General features: G+C 44.5%; 1 protein-coding gene across 1 annotated transcript in view; it reads right to left on the reverse strand.

Annotated features, from left to right (window-relative positions):
- MAST2 (microtubule associated serine/threonine kinase 2) overlaps positions 1–24,991 on the reverse strand; it is a 360,153-nt gene that overhangs the window by 304,590 nt on the left and 30,572 nt on the right. Inside the window, 1 exon segment of the mRNA XM_029618685.1 lies at positions 23,251–23,393. Within this exon segment, the coding sequence (XP_029474545.1) occupies positions 23,251–23,393 (143 nt within the window).

Consider the following 24,991-nt stretch of genomic DNA (forward strand, 5'->3'; position numbering starts at 1 on the left):
ACAGGTACTACTACCCTTTACAGAAGGCACAGGGATTACTACCCTTAACCAATCAGCCTTTTTGTGACACAACTGCAACATCACTCTCTGCTTTGACAGCAGAGGGGAAAAAGTGGAATTAGATTCAGATGACAACCAACATTAGGCCCAGACTTTTATGGTCCGGGATACTGATATGCAGAAATTAGGGATAAAGCACAGGGCTGCTTCTATGGCCAAGTCTAAAAAGCAAAGCACGTTCAAGCAACAGTGTCTAAATTATCATGAAGGCAGCTCATCCTGTAAAAACAATTTTTTAATGGTTTTGACAGCAACTTTATTTATGACACAGCAGCAATGCAAATATATTATACCATGCCCTAGAACACTAGTACACCACCTACCAAAAAAAAAATACATGCGAGGAGAAATACTGCATCTCAGTTATATATGCAGAACATAGACAGATCCTTATATAATAAAGAAAAAGGGACAACAAACTAGAAACAGAAACATGCAGACAAAAATAAAATGGAAAGTCCAAGAAAACAGACTGAACAGTGGAATAACTGAAGAAAGAACAAAATACAAATATATAATGCACATTCCCAAAGAAAACATATGTCAATCACTAAAAATATATACATATATACACACATTTTTTTTTTTTACCTTTGCTGTCAGATCTTATTTTTCTAATCTGTTGGTCCCAGCTCCCCCCCCCATTTCCTTTCTTGGTCTTTTCCCAATTCCTTTTACATGATTTCTATTTTCTTTCTATTTCTTCTCTCTCCACCTGTCTTCCTCCTCCTTCAAACATACACTCAGGCTCTCATTCTCATATGCTCTCTCTGACACACACCCACACAAGCTCCCACTCTCACATCCTGTCTCATACAAACAGCTCTCACACATGCTGTCACACACAGAATCTTACTCTCACATGCCGTCTCACACACAGGCTCTCACATGCTGTCTCAAACACAAAGGCTCTCACTCTCACATGCTGTCTCTATCACACACAATCTCTCAACTTATTCTTCACATACACACTCTACAGAGCCTCAGTCTCTTGCCTCTGGGCCTCCTCTTCGCAGGTCACCACGGGATGGGATCCATGGGGGCTCTGCTACTGGAATTCTCAGGTCGCAACAAAACGGGATCTGCAGCAGCCCTATCACAGATGCCACTCCTCTTCTGCACATGGACCAATACTCTTCCTGCCGACATAGCTCCGGCAATGTTTTTCTTCTGGGGCCGCACGGGCAGGAAGGAGGAGCACCTAGAGTTTTAGGGGGTCTTTTTTGCTTCAGGCCATGGTGAGATAAGCTCCATCATGGCCTTGCCAGTCTTCCTGTGTGTGCGGCCATGAGAAAAAGGGGATGTCGAGTGGGTTATGTGTGTTTTTTTGGATACAATATGTGGTTTATGTTTGAATAATGTATGGGTTTGTATTTTTTTTTTTGTGATTATAAAACATGATTTTTAGTTCAATAAATTGTATTAACGCTTGATTTATATAAGTTTAGAAAAGTTGTTTACATTCCCTTATTAATTAATGATATTTTATTAGTGGGTGAATGGTTGTTTAGTCGATTTTTTGTATCCAACCTTGGTGTAACAATCTAGAAGACATAATAGAACTCTGTTCTGCACCTCATTAGAACTGCAAACTATGGTCCTCCTTGATCAGACCAAAGCCACCAGAATGACAGTCAACTAGTGATCCTCTATTCTTTTCAGAGTCCTAAGATGAGAGACCAAGGGGGAAAGCAAATGTTGCTTACCTGTAACAGGTGTTCTCACAGGTCAGCAGGATGGTAGCCCTCACATATGGGTGACATCACAGGATGGAGCCCAATCACTGAACACTTTTGTCAAAGTTTCCAGAACTTTGACTGGCCCCTACTGGGCATGCCCAGCATGGCACTAACCCTGCAGCCAGCAAGGGTCCCCCTTCAGTCTTGTTTAAAAGCTACAGGTAGTGCCAAAAAATAAAATAAGAAAACATTACGAACCCAACACTGCGGGGCGGGTTTCGTGAGGACTAACATCCTGCTGTCCTGTGAGAACACCTGTTACAGGTAAGCAACATTTGCTTTCTCACAGGACAAGCAGGATGGTAGTCCTCACATATGGGTGAGTACTGAGCTGAGGATGTCGAGAATGCACCAAATGTACCCATGCTATAATTACACAATGTTGGGTTCCATATTAGGTGCTACAACCCAAGAAAGAGATCTAGGTGTCATAGCCGATAACACATTGAAATCATTGGTTCAGTGTGCTGCAGCAGTCAAAAAAGCAAACAGAATGTTGGGAATTATTAGAAAGGGAATGGTGAATAAAACGGAAAATGTCATAATGCCTCTGTATCGCTCCATGGTGAGACTGCACCTTGCCGAAATAGCAGTTGCAGATACCTGGAAGCAGTGTCGAAGATATCATAAGAGGATCTGATTTCATGCTTCCCTGCCTCGAAGCCCTTGTGCACCAGGGCTTGAAGCTGTTCCTGGAATTGCTGAGGCAGGGATTCTGCAAAGTCCTGTATCTGCTTGAATAAGACCCTTTTGTACTGGGTCATATACAGTGGTAAGAGGCGATCCGGGAGATAAGCATTGATCCCTGGAAGACACGCCGGCCAATGGCATCCAGGAATTTCTGTTCCTTACCTGGGGGAAAGGAAGAGTGAGGGTTTTGATCTTTTTGCCCTCTTTTGGGCAGATTCTACAACCACAGATTGGTGATCCAGCTGAGGTTTCTGGAATCCTGGGGCTGAATGGACCAAATAAGTGGAATCAGCTTTCCTGTTGACTGAAGCGACAGAACCAGGATGTTCCCAGTTCTTTTTGAGGAGATCCAAAAGAACCTGGTGAATAGGGATGGAGGTTATTTCCTTGGGAGCATCCAGGAATTGTACCAGCTCCATCATTTGATGCCTATCTTCTTGCTCAGTCTGTAATTGGAAGGGAACCAATTCAGACATTTCCTTCACAAAATTTATGAAGGACAAGTCCTCTGGAGGAGAACGCTTCCTACTTTCAGCAAGAGAAGGTGGTGATGGTAAATCATCGGTGTCTTGAGATGAATCGTCAGTCCAGGTGTCATAGGGATCAGCACCTGTCCCTGTAAGAACCTGAGAAGGACAGGACGATGGTATTCCTGAAAGTCCTGGTCTAGGATCTAAAGGCATCGAGGGAAGTAATGGAGGTACCGATGAAGGCATCGAAGGCACCGGTGCAGCATAGAGGGCATCGATGGATGGATCGGTGGCGCCGATGGGCACATCGGCATCGGCAGGACTCCCAATGGAGGAATACGTAACGGTGTTTCCCCTCCCGATGACAGGGTAAGCGGGGAAGGCACCGGAGCCATCGGTGACCCAGGATCCATCAGTGGAAAAGCGGCTATGAACGCTTCCATCTTCGAGAGCAGCGGTGCCAATGCTGCCAGAATGTGATTGATGGTTGGTTCCGCAACTGGCACAGATTTCGGTGCCGGGGGACTTTGGAATCTGTGCATTGCCTTATCGATGGCCTCCTGAACCATCCAGTTCTTCATGGAGACCTGGAGCAAGCAGCCCCGGCTCCAGAAGGGAAGAAGGAGGCAGAGGCATAGTCGGAGGGACCACCGTTAAAGGTGGAGTCGCGGCTCCCGATACCCATCCAGGTGAGGGTTGCCTCGGTGACCCGGTCGCAGAAAGGGTCGATGCCTTTTCTGGACGGGGTTTCTTCAATGGCGGCTCGGATGATGGCGAGGTCGATGATCCGAGACTTCCGGTGTCGATGCCGATGTTTCTCTCTACGATCCCCTCGGTCCTGAGGGGGAGTAGAGGTCGTCAAAGGCCACGAAGTCGTCGACGCCGGACGGTCACCAGCCGGTGGCCGATACTGGCGCAAAGTGGACGGTGCCGGTTCAGACGACGTCAATGCAATACATGGCGTCAGAGTTTGAGAACGGAAGAGAAGTTCCATTTTCTCCATTCTGGCCTCGCGACCTTTTGGTGTCATTAAGGCACATTTGGTGCCATTAAGGCACATTTGGTGCGAGTCAGGACATCATGCTCGCACCTGAGACACATTACACAGACTTTATGCGGGTCTGTGTAGGGACATGGTGCGAGTACAGTCCAGGCACCGCTGGAACCCCGACACCATGGCCTTTGAAAAATTTAGCCATGGTACGGTCGACGGCCAGTAGGCCGTGAGGGCCAAACTAGACGGGAATCGACCGAAAACAGTAAAAACTTACCGAGTACCACGGAGTCAAAAAATTCAAAGGAGGGACCCTTGTGGTGTATGAAAGTTTTTAGATTCCGTGAGGAAAATTCCTGTCAGGAATCTCTGTGGAGCTCCTAAACCCGCATGGCCACTGCTGCACGGAAAAAAGAAGACTGAAGAGGGACCCCTGCTGGCTACAGGTTTAGTGCCATGCTGGGCATGCCCAGTAGGTGCCAGTCAAAGTTCTAGAAACTGACAAAAGTGTTCCATGATTCGGCTCCATCCTATGATGTCACCCATATGTGAGGACTACCATCCTGCTTGTCCTGTGAGAAAGAAAGAGCACATGTGAGAGGGCAAATGTGGAAGAGACAGCATGTGTGTCAAGGTGGGGGTGTGACAAAGCATTTGACAGCATGTACTTGAGAAAATAAGTGAAAGCATGTGTATATGTCAGACAGCATGTGTGTGCATGTGTGTGTGTGTGTGTGTGTGTATAAGCATGTGCGAGTGAGTATGTTTGTGTAGCATATGAGACAAAGTTTGTGCACCCTCTTCAAGAAATCCACGACAATGAGTGACTGGAAATCAAATCTTCCCTAGTATGAAAAGCAAGGAATTTTTTAATCCTTATTAGTTTTAATTATTGGGTATTATTTGATGTATCTGCTGTTTTGAAATATTTTATTGGAGCTTGGGAGATTTTTACAAATTTGTAAATGAGCTTTAAGTTATTGTATGTTATTGTATTCATCAGCAGCTTTAAAATATTTATTTTTATTAGTATGGCTTTACTGTTATGATTGATATTTAGTATTTTATTGTTTTATGTTTTCTGAGGCATGGTGGTGTTTGTTTTTTCCACTGATGCACAGTACATAGGGTGTGACTTATTGCAGTTTCCAGTTCAGTTTTTGTTTGCACATTTCTATTTATTCTTTATGGTCTCTGTATTTGATGAGGGTTTGTCTGTGTTCTGCATATATGACCGAAATGAGGTATTCTACTAGGGATCTGAAGCAGTCAGGCTTGTTCTGTTTTCCTAATAGGAGGTGTACTGGTGTTTTAGGGTTTGATGTAAAATTTGCAGTTTCCCCTTTTCATAGGTATGGTTGTCTGAGTGCTATTTTGGTATGGGAGGTTTACTATATTGTAATTGTAATTCAGTGTACTCATGGTTTTCTGAGGGCCAAGCCCATACCTAACACGTTTCAAAAGGCCTAATACTATATGGGTTCCAAGTCTCTTTTTTTTGGCAGAGTTTCTTGTTGACGTCACAGTAGTGCATGTAAATATTTTTTTATTTACATCTTTTTATATGCCACAGATTCCCAAAAAATGGTCCAACACAGTTTACAGCGATACAATATACATGTGATATTCTTACCCCAAAATGTCTTTTTTTCATTTAAAATCTATTACTATAAATGCATAATTTTAAACTGTTTGTCAGAAGGGGGTGTCAGAATGAAAGGTTCACCTAGGGTGCTTAATACTCTTGCACCGGCCTTGGGTTATGTTTATGTTATATTAATTTACATTTCTAGACCACCTTCTTTGTACAACTGTACCAAAGTATCCCTTCTCCCAAGAGGAGAAGATAGATGTCCAGTATCTGTGAGCTTCTTATTCTCCTCCTGGGCTGACAGTGACGGGTGGAGCCAAAGTTTGGGGCTGGGGCCAAGTCTGCCACTGATGAAGCTGGGGAGGTGGAAAAACAGGAGTGGAGGTTGTCTGGATGCTTGCAGGCAACAGGAAATGAATAGCCCATCCCTCCTGCCCCTGCCAGAAGTTTTAATTGGCCTCTGGCATTGGAAGGCATATAATCCCTCTCCTGGACTGAGGGTGGTAAGGGTAGAGCCAACACACCAACATATTATGTACATAGCATTATGCTTTATACTTTTTAAACACTAACTGGTTGTAACTTATCTCAGTTTCACTTGCTTTTTATAGAACTTCTCCTCATACAAAACACAGAATAAAGTTTGTTGACCTTACCATGTGCTTAAGCAGAAAACAAAAAAGTATGCATTGTGCAAATAAGTTTCAGCCAAAGGTTTGCTGAACTTTCTTCACAATCTTCTAAACAGGATCTTTCCTGGGTACCTTGTTGTGCTCCCAGACACATTTCTCTATTATTCCCTGTCTTTTCCACTCTTCCTGCTAAATCCAGATCCTTCTGGAATCTGATCTCCCACCTCTATTTTACTAATGAAGTTGATTTCTTTATATACAGATTTCTCTATATAAGCAGAAGAATAATTCTGGAAATTCAGTTGTAATAAATTTCAATAAAGCACATCTTATTCTTTTTAGCAACTAGCAATATTTCAAATATATTAATGAATAGTAATTCCACTGACTAAACCAGAGCAATGCACTGTGAAGAAACAGAGGGAGAAACACGGCAGACCCAGACCACAGAAAGACTGACCATGAAAAGAGGCTTCTAAAATTAAACAGTAAAACTATTTCTGAGGAAAGAAACACAAATATCCCAGATGTCTGGAAAGATATTTTATAACATTTTTGGAAAGTTGTCTAGGGCATCAATACTTTGAAATCCTTGGTTCGGTGTATGGCAGCAGTCAAAAAAGTAAATAGATTGTTAAGAATTCTTAGGAAAGACGAAGAATTAAATGGCAGGTTCATCAGAAATGGACATCCTAACTAAAATTAAACCCTCTTTGATTATGAAGTGAAGACATCAGGTGAAGGTGTTGATCACCATATTTGGAGTCAAGAAGGACATTTTTTCACTGTGCTTCAGAACAGGTCATAGGTATACTACAATTTTTTTTCTTTTCTCACATTTGCATGGGTTAATACATAAGCGACTAGAAGACAGATGAATTCAAATTTCTGGTTTTCTTTATTACATCTCTAATAACCCCATTAGAGATGTAATAAATTTAACCTAAACATGCAAAACATCAATTTAAATAGGTCATATATGTGGTGTATACTTCAATCTGGTAAAATACTATCAGATTTTGCTGATATTATGGATGTGATTTTATTGTAAACCGCTTAGCTGTTTTTTCTACTTGTGATATATCTAACTTAATAAATAATATTTTCAAATGTCCTTTGTTTTTAGCAAAGGTGAAGGAAGCTATATAGTCTGATCACAATACTGCAAATGTAAATTGGAAAACATACCAGTAGATGGCATTAGAGCACTACACACAACTGGCAAGTCAAGAAAATGTGACAAAATTGAGACTACATATACAAAAACAGAATTTCCTTAAAATAAAAATGATATTACTAGAAATGAGAATAAAAATCCATAAATTTGCCACTTTTCAGCACCAATACTTTTTTTTTTAATTTCATTTATATTCCGCTTTTCAGCTCTTCAAAGCAGATTAAATTCAGGTACTATGAGTACTTCTCTAGCCACAAAGGACTTACAACCTAACAGGTCGATACAGTTATGCCGCGTTAGAAAGAGTGCGGCAGTGCCAGGCGCACCCTCGTTCCCCGCACGCACAGTTCTCTTCACCTACCGCTCGATACTCTCTTCAAATTGCATGCAAATGCATGCCGCGTCTGCGAAGCGTTAGGCGAAGGTTAGGCCCGCGCAACCCATTTTACTGTATAGAGCGCCTATACAGTATCCTGGGTGCGTGGGCCTAACGCTTCACGGCCACGCTGGTATCTGTCATTTCAAATGACAGGTACCAGGAAGTGGACAGTTATGTTCTCCGATGCTCGGCAAACTTTCCCTCAGCCCCCGCTCACCTGCCCTGGCCGCATCCGGTCTCCGGTGCAGCCCCAGTCTTGTCCCCTCCTCCCGAAGCAAAAAAAACAAAACCGAAAAAGTAGCAAGAGAGCGAGGGGAGAGAAGGGCAATCCTAGGCTCGGGCCTGCTAGTCCCTTCTCCTCTCCTCCCGAAGCAGGGCGCGAAAAGCAGCCTTGCTCCGGGAGGAGGTGGGGGGCAGTTTAAAGCGACGAAGCGACTTACTTTTGCAGCCCCCCCACTCTGGACATCGGCGACGACCGCAGCTCCTGCTCCAGCCTCCAGCTGTCAGACAGACGCATCGCACGTGGGAAAGCGGCCCCTATGCGTGCAATTGGCTGCTCAAGACGTGACGTCACGACGTTTGGCGTCACGGCATGTGACGTCACGTCTTGAGCAGCCAATTGCACGCATAGGGGCCGCTTTCCCACGTGCGATGCGTCTGTCTGACAGCTGGAGGCTGGAGCAGGAGCCGCGGTCGTCGATGTCCGGAGGGGGGGGCTGCGGCGCACGGAGAGGAGGAGAGAAGACGCAACTTACTCCAGCCAGCCCCCACTTCGGCAGCTCCCCTTCGGCAGCCCCCCTACGGCGGAGACGGCAGTGTAAAGCGAGACGGACCTTCGGCGGAGACGGCACTGTAAAGCGAGACAGACCGCGGCGCAAGGAGAGGAGGAGAGAGAAGACGCAACTTACTCCAGCCAGCCCTCCTCCGGACAGCGGCTCCTCTGCCTCCCAGCTGCCGGCGAAGATAGACGCCCGAACGGGTAGGCCCCTCGTGCAATTTGACCTCAAGGCGTGACGTCGCATGCCGTGACGCCAAACGTCGTGACGTCACGCCTTGAGGTCAAATTGCACGAGGGGCCTACCCATTCGGGCGTCTATCTTCGCCGGCAGCTGGGAGGCAGAGGAGCCGCTGTCCGGAGGAGGGGTGGCTGGAGTAAGTTGCGTCTTCTCTCTCCTCCTCTCCTTGCGCCGCGGTCTGTCTCGCTTTACAGTGCCGTCTCCGCCGAAGGTCCACCTCACTTTACACTGCCGTCTCCGCCGAAGGGGGGCTGCCGAAGGGGAGCTGCCGAAGTGGGGCCGCATTGGATTTTTTTTTTTCGCTTTTTTTTTTTGCTTCGGGAGGAGGGAGAGGACTGGGGCTATCCCGGAGACCGGCATCCATGGACGCGGCCAGGGCAGGTGAGCGGGGGCTGGGGGAAAGTTTGCCACTTACCCTTACTCCTGCCTCTATCGCAGGGGTAGGGGTAGGCGGTAAACTAACAGGTTAAACGCGCGGCAAATCGGCAGGGAAAAAAAGCGATAGTCGGCGCGCGCGTCACAGTATCGGAGGGAATAGCTAATTCGTTCATTAAATAGCTAATTCGTTCATTTACATATCATTTACATGCTGCGTGCGGGAAAGGTTACGGGTCGGTTTCAAGAAGCGCTAAGGACGCATGAAACTGGAGACTATCGCAGGATCGCCTTACGCGTCCCAATTGTGCGCCCACAGCGAGTTAATCTCCAACCGCACCTTACAGTATCGAGCTGTAAGTTTGTACCTGAGGCAATAAGGTCACAACGACGGCAGTGGAATTTTGAACCCTGGTTTGTAGCCCCTGCTCTAATCAGTAGGCTACTCTTCTTATATATCAGTATGAATGTATTTATTTATTTATTTTTCTAACGCTGAAGGCCTAATGTTCAGGGGCAGTTCTAGGAACTGGTAAACAGGACATGATTCTCAAGACCAGTTCTTCACAGGTTGACTCAGCTGGAAAACAATAGCCGTACACAGCACACGGCAGCACAACACATGATAATGAATGTTGCCTCAACCACAATACACTAACAGATTCTACAATATTCAGAATTATCACAATAAGCACTCAGGCTGTTAAAAGCAGACTACCCAAGCCATTCCGGGCACTTTTCACTAGTCAACATTATAAATAATTACTTTTCCTAAGAGAGTGTTTTTCTGGTATGTAATGTTAGCAAGTGTTTACTGTAAACTGTGTTTTCCGTAGATAGCAGGATTAATACCCTGAGAGCATATCTGATTGCTCGAAGCTCCAGGAAATTGATTTGGTGTTTGGCTTCCTCTGGAGACCAAGTCCCTTGTGTCTGCAAATCGGCAACATGGGCTCCCCAGCCGAGGTTGGAACCATCGGTGGTGAGAATTATTTGAGGGTCTGGAGCCTGGAAGGGGAGGCCTCGAAGGAGATTGATCTGATTTTGCCACCAGGCTAGAGACTGACGAAGTGAGTCGGTGATGTGTTCAGTAGTCGATAGACGTTGGACGGACTGAGTCCATTGTGACCTTAGAGTCCACTGCATGACTCTCATGGCCAAGCGGGACATTGGGGTAACCTGTATTGAGGATGCCATGTGTCCTAGCAGGATGAGGAAGTGGTGTGCAGTCGTGCGTTGCTGAGACTGTAGCTGGTGTGCGAGAGAGATGAGCGTGAGAGCTCGCTGTCGAGGCAGAAATGCCTTTGCCTGCAAGGTGTCCAAGTCTGCCCCTTTAAATGATAAAGTTTGAGATGGGACTAAGCAGAATTTTGTGTAGTTGACGAGAAATCCTAGCGAAATCAGAGTGTGTAAAGTAAGACATAGGGACGACAGAGCAGCTTGCTGAGTGGGAGCCTGATCAACCAATCGTCTAGATAGGGGGAGACGTGAACACCTTGAGTCCTGAGGAAGGCTGCTACTACTACGAGGCACTTGGTGAAGACTCGTGGCGCAGATGCCAGGCCGAATGGAAGCACTCGGTATTGATAGTGCTTGTGTCCTACTAGAAATCTCAGGCACCTGCGATGAGATGAATTTATCGCAATGTGTGTGTACGCATCTTGCAGATTGAGAGAGCAGGGCAAGTCTCCTCTTTGCAGAAGAGGAAGGAGGGAACCCAAGGTTACAATCTTGAACTTTTCTCGTTGGAGATACTTGTTGAGGGCATGTAGGTCCAGAATTGGACGAACGCCTCCCGATTTTTTGGGGATTAGAAAGTACCGGGAATAGAATCCTAGGCCTTGTTGAGAGTAAGGTACTGGTTCTATTGCTCTGGACTGGAGGAGGAGGTATGACTCCTGCTCCAGGAGTAGTGAGTTGTCGGTTATTCTCCAAGCCGGAAGAGGTGGGGAGTCCGGTGGAATGGAGAGAAAGTTCAGGTGATAACCTTGAGAGATTATGGTAAGGACCCACTGGTCTGAGGTGATTGTGTGCCACCTGTTTTGAAATGGCACAATCGACTTCCCACTGGTATCTGAGGCATTGAAAACTGGCTGCTGCTCTCTATGCAGGAGTCAAAAACCAGAAGCAGGGCCTGGCTGAGGAGCTGCTTGCGGCTTTTGTTTACGAGGTTTGAAGAATCTGGGCATTTTGGAAAGGTCTCGTGGAACAAGTCCTAGACTGTGGTGGATAGGTCTTCTTTGGACGAAAGAATGACTTTTTAGTATCCTTCCTGAAAGGCTGTTTGGAGGAATACTCAGAGGGCATCAGAGAGAGCTGGCGAAGGGTCTCATGATGGTCCTTGAGTTCTGCCACCGTCCGCTGAATCTGTTCCCCAGATTGTCTCCTATGGAGGGCACATCAGATAATCTGTCTTGTACTTCAGGGCGCAAGTCCGAAGACTTAAGCCCGGCCCATCTTCTTGCTGAAATAGCAGTTGCAGATACCCTAGAAGCGGTGTCAAAGATGTCATAAGAAGATCTTATTTCATACTTCCCTGCCTCAAAACCCTTGTGTACTAGGGCTAGAGGTTGTTCTTGGAATTGCTGAGGCAGGGACTCTGCAAAGTCCTGTATCTGCTTGAATAAGACCCTGTTGAAATGGGTCATATATAGCTGGTAGGAGGCGATCCGAGAGATAAGCATCGATCCCTGGAAGACACGCCGGCCAATGGCATCCAAGAATTTCTGTTCCTTACCTGGGGTAAAGGAAGAGTGGGGTTTTGATCTTTTTGCCCTTTTTTGGGCAGATTCTACCACCATAGATTGGTGATCCAGCTGAGGTTTCTGGAATCCTGGGGCTGAATGGACCAAATAAGTGGTATCAGCTTTCCTGTTGTCTGGAGCAACAGAACCAAGGTGTTCCCAGTTCTTTTTGAGGAGATCCAAAAGAACCTGGTGAATACGGATGGAGTTTATTTCCTTGGGAGTGTCCAGGAATAGTAACAGCTCCATCATTTGATGCCTGTCATCTTGTTCAGTCTGCAATTGGAAGGGAACCAATTCAGACATTTCCTTCACAAAATTTATGAAGGATAGGTCCTCTGGAGAAGAAAGCTTCCTGCTTTCAGTAGGAGAAGGCGGCGATGGTAAGTCATCGGTGTCTTGAGAAGAATCATTGGTCCAGGTGTCATAGGGATCAGGACCTGCCCCTCTAGGAGCCTGAGAAGGACGGGACAATGGTATTCCAGAAGGTTCCGATCTAGGTTCCGAGGGCATCGAGGGAAGTGCTGGAGGCACCGATGAAGGCATCGAGGGCACCGGTGCAGGCATCGATGGATGGATTGGTGGCGCTGATGGGCGCATCGGCATCGATGGTTGAGGCATCGGAAAAACTCCCGATGGAGGAATGTGGAACGGTATTTCCCCTCCCGATGACAGGGTAAACGGGGAAGGCACCGGAGCCATCAGTGACCCAGGATCCATCGGTGGAAAAGCGGCTATAAGCGCTTCCATCTTCGACAGCAGCGGTGCCAGTGCTGCCAGAATCGGATCGGTGGTCGGTTCCACAATCGGCACTGGTTTCAGTGGCAGAAGAACTTGCAGTCTGTGCATCGCCTTATGGATGGCCTCCTGAACCATCCGGTCCAGTTCTTCACGGAGACCTGGAGCAAGCAGCCCCAGCTCTGGAAGGGAAGAAGGAGGCAGAGGCATAGCCGGAGGGACCACCGTTAAAGGTTGAGTCGTGGCTTCTGATACCCTTCCGGGTGAGGGTTGCCTCAGTGACCCGGTCGCAGAAAGGGTCTGTGCCTTTTCTGGACGGGGTTTCTTCGATGGCGGCTCGGACAATAGCGAGGTCGAAGATTTTCCTTCCTCGATGGTCCAAGACTTCCGGTGTCGATGCCGACGTTTCTCTCTATGATCCCCTCAGTCCTGAGGGGGGAGTAGAGATAGTTGAAGGCCGAGAAGTCGTCGACGCCGGATGGTCACCGACCGGTGGCCGATACTGGCGTGAAGTGGACGGTGCCGGTTCAGATGACGTCGATGCAATAGATGGCATCGGAGTTTGAGAACAGAAGAGAAGTTCCATTTTCTCCATTCTGGCCTTGCGACTTTTTGGTGTCATTAAGGCACATTTGGTGCAAGTCAGGACATCATGCTCGCACCCAAGACACATTACACAGACTTTATGCGGGTCTGCAATGGTCATGGTACGAGTACAGTCCAGGCACAGACGGAACCCCGACGCCATGGCCTTTGAAAAATTTAGCCGCAGTACGGTCAACAGCCAGTAGGCCACGAGGGCCAAACTCGACGGGAATCGATCGAAACTGGGTAAAAAACTTACTGGAGTACCGCGGAGTCAAAAATTCGAAGGAGGGACCCCTGTGGGGTATGAAAGTTTTTAGTAATTCCGTGAGGAAAATTCCTGTCAGGAATTTCTGTGGAGCTCCTTAACCCGCGTGGCTACTGCTGCGCAGAAAAAAGAAGACTGAAGAGGGACCCCTGCTGGCTGCAAGTTTAATGCCATGCTGGGCATGCCCAGTAGGTGCCAGTCAAAGTTCTAGAAACTTTGACAAAAGTGTTCCGTGATTGGGCTCCATCCTGTGATGTCACCCATATGTGAGGACTATCATCCTACTTGTCCTGTGAGAACCTGGTCGCTACTAAGGGATCTAGGGACCACTCGTGAGGTTGGAATTGATGACTGAGACGGTCCGCTACTATGTTGTGAATGCCTGCCAGATAAGTGGCCCGGAGAAATACAGAATGTGTCAGGGCCCAGTCCCAAATCTGTGTGGCCTGCACTTCAGTCAGTAGGACTTTCTAGTGGAAGGCTTTCTAGAAGCCACCAGAACCAGAGACACATCTTCCGAAAAATTGAGCGGCTGCAGAATTAACCTCTCAAAATCCAGACTGTGAGCAACAGGGCCTGGAGGTTTGGATGACACAGCCGGCCCTGATCTTGCGTGATGAGATCTGAGGAAGTCCCCAGACTGATCGGTCTCCGGATAGTTATAAGAATCATAGACCCTCTGTCCTCGTGAAACTTCAAGAGAGTCTTCGCCACTAAAAGAATCGAAGGATACGCATACAGAAGACCTGTGTCCCAGTGGCGGGCGAAGGCATCTGAGGCTGGTTTGCCATCTGTCTTGTGCAAGGAGTAGAACTGAGGTACCTTTCTGTTGCAGAGGGATGTGTACAGATCTACATCCGGGCTCCCCTAGAGGCGGAATATCTGATTGGCTGCCTCCTGGTCCAGAGACCACTCGTGGGGTCTGGAGGCTCGACTCAGCCTGTCCACTACCATGTTCTCCATAATGGCCACGTACATGGCCCTGTGCACTATCCAGTGGAACAGGGCCCACGACCATATCTAGACCGCTTCTAGACCCAGGAGATATGATCCCGTGCCTCCCTGCTTGTCAATATACCACACTGCTACTTGGTTGTCAAGTCTGGATCATGACAACTTTGTTGGGCAGCCAATCTCTGAAAGCCCATAGCACGTACCTGATCATCCAGAGCTCCAAGAAGTTGATTTGACATAAATGATCCTGAGCTAACCATAAGCCCTGGGTGCTGAGCCCATCCACATGAGCTCTCCATGCATCCGTGGTTTACATAATTTGAGAGGAAAAACTCTGAAAGGAGATTCCCTGTTCCAGATTGGAAAGTACCCGCCACCAGGACAAGGTGTGATTTGAATGCAATCTTGAAAAACTCTGAGGGGCTTGCCGCCACTGAGACCTCAGGGTCCACTGGGCTCTGCACATGTGTAATATGGACTGTCGCTGCCATGTGGCCCAACAATCTCAACATGTGCCAAGCAAAAGTGTCTGCATTGGTTACAGGAGGGGGCAGTTTTTTAAAACTGAAAAGTAAAGGGGTGCTTTTTCTGGGGTTGACAAGAAAAAAGCCTATTCTTCTAGCAACTAATTAGTGTGAGGGAAGGGAGAACTGGTTTTGCCTGGACATAAGTCTCTGTATTGAGAAGCAGGGTCTTTGGACTAGTGAGCTGATCCAGATCAATAGACTTCCAGAACTCACTAATTGACCTTTTACTCATTGTTATATGTATACTTAAGGTATATAATTGCAAAAGTGTCTGCCTTGGTTATAAGAGGGGACCTATTCTTCTAGCAACTTGTATCATTCAGTATCTCTTGCCCATCTCCCACAGAGCTTACAGAAACCCAGGAAAAAAAATATGGTTTACAGTGGGCTCTGGTAGAACAAGACATTTATTTATTTATTTATTTATTTATTTATTTATTTATTTATTTAAGGCTTTTATATACCGACTTTCTTGATACAAATCAAATCAACTCGGTTTACATCAAACAAGTGGTTAACCGTAACAATTAACAAGAGACATAGATTGAAGAAGCAAAAAAAAAAAAAAAGCAAAAAAGTTACATTATAACAGGGGCGCAAAAACTGGGGGTCGGAAATAATGTGACAGACATGTGACAGACACCCACCTTCCCCAACTTTACAGCATCCTGTGCATCAACCTCCACGCCCCCAGAAATGTCGGACATCCAGGTTTCAAAAACCCAGGAGCAACTGGAGAACAGTGGGCTATGGAAGAATAAGGCCTATGATGAAGAGACACCCACTCTCCACACTGTTACCCTTACAAAACGCTTTTTCTGCATTACAAAATGAAGACACCTTAGCATTAGATTTTGAAGTGATTTCTAATAGTGAAGTTACCCAATGCACTCAGAAGCCCTTCAACAGTATCAAATGTCTTAAAAGAAAGCTGCTTCTGCTGGGAAACTCGATAATCAGAAGAACCAATTTAGGAGCACATTTTGATGGTGACATATCACCGCCTTTATTAGCAGGGGTCTTTAATCTCATCACCGTTATAAGGTTCGCCGTTCTTCATCATTGCTTTTATTAAGCCACGTCTTTGTTCGCGGCGCTCTTTTATTAAAACCCTTTTGATCTTCGCCCTTTTCTGCTCGCCCTTATTGAAGTAAACCAAGGAAAGCTATGAAAATGAAGACCAAAGAGCAGTCTAAGGACATTCAAGATAATGTTATAAATATGCACAAGTTATGAAAAGCTACAAAATATCATCCAAGTGCTTGGATGAATTCTGAGGAAATAGAAGCCACATCATACCACCCAGACACTGCCTAAACAAGGTGGTGCCTCAAAACTCAGTGTCAGAGCAAGGAGATTTGTGAGGGAAGCCACAGAGAGGCCAACAATCACTTTGAAGAAGCTACAAAGTTCAGTGGCTGAGACTGGAGTGAAGCAGCACCAGTCAACCCATATCAAGAGTTCTACATAGAACTGGCCTGCAAGAAAAAACACATCAAAGCACGTCTGGAGTTTGCCAGAAAGCATCAGAGTGACTCAGCTAAAATTTGGGATAATGTTTTGTGGTTAGATGAGATAAAAAATTGAGCTTTCTGGCCAAAATTCAAAATGCTATGTGTGGCGCAAACCTAACACTGCCTATTCCTCAGCAAACACCATCCCAACAATAAAGAGATACTGCATGACAACCTGCTACAGTCTGCTAAAAAAAACAAACTTGGGAGAAAGTTCACCTTTCAGCAGGGCAATGATCCCAAGCACAAAGCCAAAGCAACACAGGAGTGCTTCAACAAAAAGTTGAATGGTCTATAATGACCAAGTTAAAGTCCAGATCTCAATACAATCGAGACTGTGTGGCATTATTTGAAAATTGTAGTCCATAAGCATCATCCAATCAACCTGAACAACCTGGATCAAATATGCCAGGAAGAATGGGCAAAAATCACTCCCAAACAGTGTGCAAAACTAGTAGAAATGTACCCCAACATACTTAAAGCTGATATTACAGCAAAGGTTAGTTCTACCAAGTTCTAGTCTGAAGGGGTTGAATACTTATGCAAGCAATATTTTCCATTTTTATTTTTATTTTACAAAAAAGCAGAGAAATAATGAATTGTTACTTTGAAAATTTACTTTAAGAGCATACTGGTTTGCAATAAACATACTGTCTGGAACAATCTGTGTGTCATTTGTAATCCACACAAATATGCTGACCTTATAAGGGGTTGAATACTTTTGCAAGCATCTGTATCTTTATTTTATATACACATACATATACACACACACATATATATATATATATATATATATATATACACACACACATACACACATATATACATACACACACACACACACTCTATCCTGTTTCAACGATTTGCAGTATTTCTGAAAGATAATGCATTATTTATTTTTATTTTATTTATTTAGAAGTTTTATATACCAATAAACGTTGGGAACATCTCATCGGTTCACATTAAACGAAAAATCAGCTACAAGAGCTTTATTTATTTATTTATTTATTTTTAACTTTTATATACCGACATTCTTGCATTAAATGCAAATCATGCCGGTTTACAGTGAAACAGAAAAAGCAGGAAAAAATTCCTTAGTCGAATACAATGAAACAGCTTAGTTAACAAAGGAAACATAAAAATAAATGTTTACATATACACAAAGGTTTGCACGAAGGGGTGCATAAAGGGGAGAGCCCCTTTGTCACTAACATGACGTCACTAACATCGGACAGTTAAGACAGCCTCAACACCAGGCGTCGCGTGTGGGAAGCCAGATAATATCAAGGGGCACCCTGCAGCGCTTCTCACCCCACAGTCATGGGAGGGGAAGTGAAGGAAACAGCTTGATCTTCACCTGGAACTGGAAAGAAGCAGCGATGTAAGTGCTGCGTTCGTTAGACCCGCCCCCCCATGACGTCACTAACATCGGACAGTTAAGACAGCCTCAACACCAGGCGTCGCGTGTGGGAAGCCAGATAATATCAAGGGGCACCCTGCAGCACTTCTCACCCCACAGTCATGGGAGGGGAAGTGAAGGAAACAGCTTGATCTTCACCTGGAACTGGAAAGAAGCAGCGATGTAAGTGCTGCGTTCGTTAGACCCGCCCCCCCATGACGTCACTAACATCGGACAGTTAAGACAGCCTCAACACCAGGCGTCGCGTGTGGGAAGCCAGATAACATCAAGGGGCACCCTGCAGCGCTTCTCACCCCACAGTCATGGGAGGGGAAGTGAAGGAAACAGCTTGATCTTCACCTGGAACTGGAAAGAAGCAGCGATGTAAGTGCTGCGTTCGTTAGACCCGCCCCCCCCCCCATGACGTCACTAACATCGGACAGTTAAGACAGCCTCAACACCAGGCGTCGCATGTGGGAAGCCAGATAACATCAAGGGGCACCCTGCAGCGCTTCTCACCCCACAGTCATGGGAGGGGAAGTGAAGGAAACAGCTTGATCTTCACCTGGAACTGGAAAGAAGCAGCGATGTAAGTGCTGCGTTCGTTAGACCCGCCCCCCCCCCCATGACGTCACTAACATCGGACAGTTAAGACAGCCTCAACACCAGGCGTCGCATGTGGGAAGCCAGATAACATCAAGGGGCATTGTTCTTTGTTTCCCTTTACAGGGAAACAAAGAACAATGCGAATAAAATTAAGTAAAAAAGGGATTATAGATCATAAAATACGATTACAAAGTATATGGCATAAAATATGTAGCATAAAAATATAACTATTTACAAGAATGTCATGGAGGTCAGAGGGGGGAATAGGAGTCAGAGGGGGGAGGTGTGTTGTTCAGAGTATGCTTGTTTGAAGAGGCATGTTTTCAGGTTCTGTTTACATTTTTTTGGGCATGATTCTTGACGTAGTGAGGAAGGGAGCTTGTTCCATAGGGTGGGCCCAGCTAAGGATAGTGCCCGAGCTTTAGTGGAGATGAGCTTAGACTGTTTGGGTGATGGAATATGCAGTGTTGCGTTGTGTTGCTGTCTTGTAGGTCTGTTTGTGTTGTGAAAAGTAAGGTGTTCCTCGAGCCAGTGCATATTTTGGTTGTGGAGGGCTTTGTGGATGAGAGTGAGAGATTTGTATGTTATTCTTGCAGTGACTGGTAACCAATGCAGGTTTTTCAGTACAGGGGTGATGTGGTCGCGTTTGTGGGTGTTAGGATCCGGGCAGCAGCATTTTGGAGTAATTGAAGCGGTTGCAGCGTACGTTTGGGTAGGCCTAGGAGCAAGGCGTTACAGTAGTCAATTTTGGATAGCATGAAGGCCTGTAGAATGGTGCGGAACTCGCTGAGGTGTAGAAGGGGTTTAAGTTTTTTGAGTGAGTGTAGTTTGAAGTAACAGGTTTGATGTGTTATTAATGAATTTTTTGAAGGTGAAATGTTTATCGATAGTGATGCCGAGGCAGTGCACATGTTGGGTGGAGGCAGTGGAGGAGAAGGGAGTGTTGCTTGACCGAAGGGGTGGGAAAATGCTTTGGGGTGCAATATAGAGTAGTTCTGTTTTGGCAGTGTTGAGTGCAAGGAAGTTGCTTGTCAGGAGAGTATTAATGACCGACAGAGTGGAGTTCCAGGTCTCTGTAGCTTTGTGAAGTGTGTCACTTACAGGTATAAGGATTTGCATATCATCGGCATAAATGAAGTGCGGGAGGTCTAGCTTGGATAGCAGGTTACAGAGGGGGAGGAGATAGATATTGAATAAAGTGGAGGAGAGGGAGGAACCTTGTGGAACACCTTGTGCGAGGGGGATGGGTTTGGACGTACAGTTGCCTATCTGGACACTGTATTGTCTGTCTTGTAAGTAGGATTGAAACCATTGGAGGGCTGAACCTGTAATGCCAATGTCAGTGAGGCATTCTGCTAATATTTTATGGTTGACCGTGTCAAAGGCGGAAGAAATATCAAGGAGGATCAGGATATGTGAGAGACCTTTGTCGAGGCTTTTGAGGATGTAATCAGAAAGAGAGATAAGTAAGGTCTCAGTGCTGTGATGTCGTCTGGAGCCGTATTGTGACTGCGAGAGAATGTTGTTTTCGTCAAGGTATTCAATTAATTGTCGATTGACTGACTTTTCTAGGATTTTAGCTATTAGGGGCAAGTTCGAAATGGGGCAAAATTTAGCGAGATCGGATGGATCAAGTGCAGGTTTTTTCAAAATGGGTTTGATAATGGCATGTTTAAGATTTTTAGGGACGATGCCAAGTGTGATGGATCTGTTGATATTTGAAATAGGTTTGGCAATGATGTCAGGGATGGTGAGGAGGGTTTTAGTAGGGATGGTGTCTAATGGGTGTGTGCATGGCCTCATTTTCTTTATGATGGATTCAATTTCCAATGAGGAAGTAGTTTCGAGTGTAGGTAGCCTTGCACTGGTGTTGTCAAAGTGGAAGTCAGTGGATGCTTGTGTGGAGGGGAAACGTGACATAATGTTGTCAATTTTCCTGTGGAAGAATTTAGCTAGGTCCTGTGTCTTGTGTGAAATTTGGGCTGGATTTTGTTAAGCTGTTTACTAATTCAAATAGGGCTCGAGGATTGAATTGGAGGTTGTGGATTCTGCAAGCGAGGAGTCTCTTTTAGTTTTATCGAAAGCTGTTCTGTATGTATGGAGGAAGGATCTGAAGGTAGTTAGTTGTGCAGGGGTGAGATTTTTGCACCAGTTTCTACTAGTCATACTGCTAGCTCATAAATTACTGAGAGATTTGGCAGATACATCAGACAGAAAAAATAAACATACTAACATAGTAATGACGGCAGAAAAGGACCAAATGGTCCATCTAATCTGCCCAGAAAGCTTCTTATGGTAGTATCTATCATGCAGGTTACCCCATGTTTCTCTTAAGGGTAGAAACTGCTGTTCTGTGCAGTTATTCGATGAGCCTTCTTGAAAATTCAGACAGTGCTGATGTGTTTTGCTTATGGACTTGGCTTTAGAAATAGTCCTGTACTTTTTAACTTATGGTCTCCGTATCACTACACTAGACCATAGAAGTCAGGGCTTGCATTGGTGGTCGTCTGAATCCAATTCCTCTTCCACCACCCCACCACCATCAAATCAGAAAGTGATGATGTAGTTGCATCAGAAGCATCAAGGCTGGTTGGTTAAGGGTAGTAATCCCTTGCCTTCTGTTAAGGGTAATACCTACAGTACCTGAATGTAATCCACTTTGAAGCACTGAAAAAAGTGTGAAAAGCAGAATATAAAAAAAATCTAAATAAAAAAAAAAAATAGTAATTGCTGCTCTGTGCAGGTTCCCCCCATGCTTATCAGTTCCCCAGACCATAAAATTGGGGCTCTCGGTTGTCTGAATCCAACTCCCAATACAACCTTTTGCACTTGTTCTTGCAAATATTTCTTCATAATGCTTATAACACTTGCATTGCTAATATAAATACTATATGCAAATTAATATAATTAACCTTCAAAAAAGAACTAAAAAATTGGATGTTCACCAAAGCCTACCAAAACACCCTATGACTCTATGCTACTACTTCCCTCCCTACTAGTCAATATAAACATGCAGAATCAATCCAAAGCATGTAATTTAGCCTGCACAATTTAACAACCAAACTATGTTTTACCGTCTAAGATAACTATGTTAACAAGCATATGAATTTGTGTACACTCTGTTAAACATCGAAACTTTGTAAACCGTTGTGATGGCGAAACTGGACGGTATATAAAACTCGATAAATAAATAAAAATAAATATAGAAATTTACTGAAAATAGGTACAAAAAGTAACAAAATATTAATTATTTCATATTGAAAGATATACAATGTATATATCTCAACAAAATTAACTTTGCTGTCTAACACAGATCACATTAAAGGAATCTGGTATAGTCAGGAAAATAAGGGCAACGCCCTGTTAATCATTCTTTATCTTCAAATGGTATATTTGAAAACAGCTAAAATAGCATCAATGAGGGTGATGCAGAATACAGAGTGCATCATAGCACTCTGTACACTGCATATATAGTTCTTAAATGTTCTTTGTTATACTGCTGGCGTAAGCCTTTTCCTGTTGTAATTTGTAAGCATCCTGAAATTCATGTGTTTTACTAAAACAGCTGCAAACTACTCTGAAGTTTCAGGATCCCAGGATTCTGTCCATTTAATGAGGTGTTCAAGCTTGCCACAGGCCATTTAATCATGGCCTTGGAACCCAACATTGTATATTCTGAAGTCAAAAGAAAATATAAACAGTAAAGACTGTCATATAAAGTGAAGGAACAAAAATCACTGAAAGACTATATTAAGTCTAAAACCTAACATTATAGCTGAGGCATTTAAATGTAAGAGGTAATTTCAAAGCATGTTTAACAAACTAAGATTCCATATTTCTTTGGCCAGGGTCAAAATTACGTTAATCAAATGTAAAAAAAATAAAATAAAAAAAAAATCCATGCACAGTATTGTAGGGTTTTTCCATTTGAGGCCCAAAATTTCATACTGAACAAAAACCCTTGGGCACCAGCAAGTCTAATGCATTCACAAAAAATTACCGTATTTTCCGGCGTATAAGACGAGTTTTTAACCCCTGAAAATCTTCTCAAAAGTCAGGGGTCGTCTTATAGGGCGAATAATTACCGCATTTTTCGCTCCATAAGACACACTTTTTTCCCCCAAAAGTGGGGGGAAAATGTCTGCCTCTTATGGAGCGAATATAAAAAAAAAATAAAAGTCTAACAAAACCCCCCCCCTCCTGCCCCCCCCCACCAGACCTGCCAAATTAACTTACTACAACCCCCCCCCCCCTCCCCAAGACCTGCCAAAAGTCCCTGGTGGTCCAGCGGGGGTCCAGGAGCGGTCCGGGAGCAATTTCCTGGACTTGGGCCATTGGCTGCCAGCAATCAAAATGGCACCGACGGCCCTTTGCCCTTACTATGTCACTGGGGTCGACCAATGGCAGCGGTAGCCCCTGAGACATAGTAAGGGCAAAGGGCCGTCGGCGCCATTTTGATTACTGGCAGCCGACGGCCCTTTGCCCTTATCTACTAATCTACATAAAATCTAGAGCAGAGCATTAAGAGAAAATTGTCCCTGGATATCCTTCAAGAAAATGGACCCTATAATACTGCCAGGAAAACTCTGACATCACACTCATGCAAACAATCTGCTAGAAGAGTGCAAAACAGAGCAGAGAGCTTTTAAAAATAAACAGATTTAAAAAGAAATCCGGGCATCCGGGATCTAATAAAAATGGAGATAAATTTAAATGGTTAGGTAACCTCACAAGAAAACAAGAGAATGAGAAACCATTCTATATATGATGAAGAATATTTTCTAACACTCACCAAGCCAGCAGTCAGAGAAGGAGCAGACTGTCCAAGAGACTGGTTTCTCATGCGAACCAGGTTGGATGCTTCTGCAGGTGGCTGCCATGTCAATTGTCCCACTCCACTGTGTACACTATTTGATAAGGGAAGCAGCTGCTTTCCTTTAGAAACAAAAATTAAAAAACTTGCTCTAGTTTAAAGGCTTCCTATAGTAATTTTATTGTAGATTTATGTCTAACACAAAAGAAAGTTAGTGTCTTATAACAAACAAAAATTTCTCCCTTTAATTTATATATACAGTGCATTCACAAAGTATTTATTTATTTTATTTAAAACTTTTCTATACCGACATTCAAATTAATATCACATCGGTTTACATGAAACTCAGGTAACTTAACAAGGAAGCAGAGGCAAAAAGTTACAATAAACAGGGGGAAATAACTTGGAGGTAGAAGGAATCAGAAAAAAAAATTCAGATAACAGGTATAGCGGAGGAGGTACCTAAATTTTTCCACATTTTGTTACATTACAGCTTTATTCTAAAATGGATAATAATCATTTCTTTCTCTCCTCAATCTATACATAATACCCCTTAACAAAATGAAATCAGGTTTGTAGAAATTTGTGCTAATTAATGTAAAAAAAACCCCTGAAATATCACATTCAGAACCTTTGCTATGACATTCAAAGTTGAGCTCAGTTGCATCCTGTTTTCATTGATCATTCTTGGGATGTTTCTCCAACTTGGAGTCCACCTGTGATAAATTAAATTGATTGGACATGATTTGGAAAGACACGCCCGTCTAGATAAGGTCCCACAGTTGATAGTGCATGTCGGAGTAAAATCAAAGCCATTTATTTATTTAAAGGTTTTTATATACCGATAACCGTTTGCACATCGTATCGGTTTACATGGAACAGTTTAGTTAACCTTTTAGGTACCAACGTTCCACAAGTGGAACATTTTTTCATATACTTTTAATAACTTGCAAATTGTAAAAAGGGGCATCAGGAAATAATTCCTTCAATGAGCAGGATCTAAAAGGTTAAATAATAAGGAGTAACAATTACATAGAACAATTTGGTTGCACAACATGATAAGAAAAGGTACATAATTATTAGTATAGAAGTAACTATAACCATGAAGTCAAAGGAATTGTCTGTAGCCCTCCGGTACAAGACTGTGCCAAAACACAGATCTGGGGAAGGGTACAAAAAAATTGCTGCTGCATTGAAGGTCCCGAAGAACACAGTGGCCTCCACCATTCTTAAATGGAAGAAGTTTGGAAACACCAGGACTCTTACTAAAGCTGGCCACTCACCCAAACTGGGCAATCGGGAGAGAAGGGCCTTGGTCAAGGGGGTGACCAAAACCCCGATGGTCACTTTGAAAGAGCTCCAGAGTTCCACTGTGGAGATGGGAGAACCTTCCAGAAGGACAACCATCTCTGCAGCAGTCCACCAATCAGGCCTTTATGGTAGACTGGCCAGACAGAAGCCACTCCTCAGTAAAAGGCACATGACAGCCCACTTAAAGTTTGCCAAAAAGCACTTGAAGGACTCTTGAGTGTTACGTTTAGCAGCCTGCAGGACGTCCCCGCAGGCTGCTGCATTCAACCCCGATGCTGCAGTAGCTGGGCCTCATTCCCACAGCGGAATGCCGCCAAGCCCTGCGCACAAGGCAGGATGCCACCATGACCACGGCCTCCGGCCAAACCCCATAGGTGTGCATGTGCCCAATATCTCCTTTAAAGGGCCC

This window comes from Rhinatrema bivittatum, chromosome 10 (genome assembly GCF_901001135.1).
Source record: "Rhinatrema bivittatum chromosome 10, aRhiBiv1.1, whole genome shotgun sequence".
NCBI classification, from domain to species: domain Eukaryota; kingdom Metazoa; phylum Chordata; class Amphibia; order Gymnophiona; family Rhinatrematidae; genus Rhinatrema; species Rhinatrema bivittatum.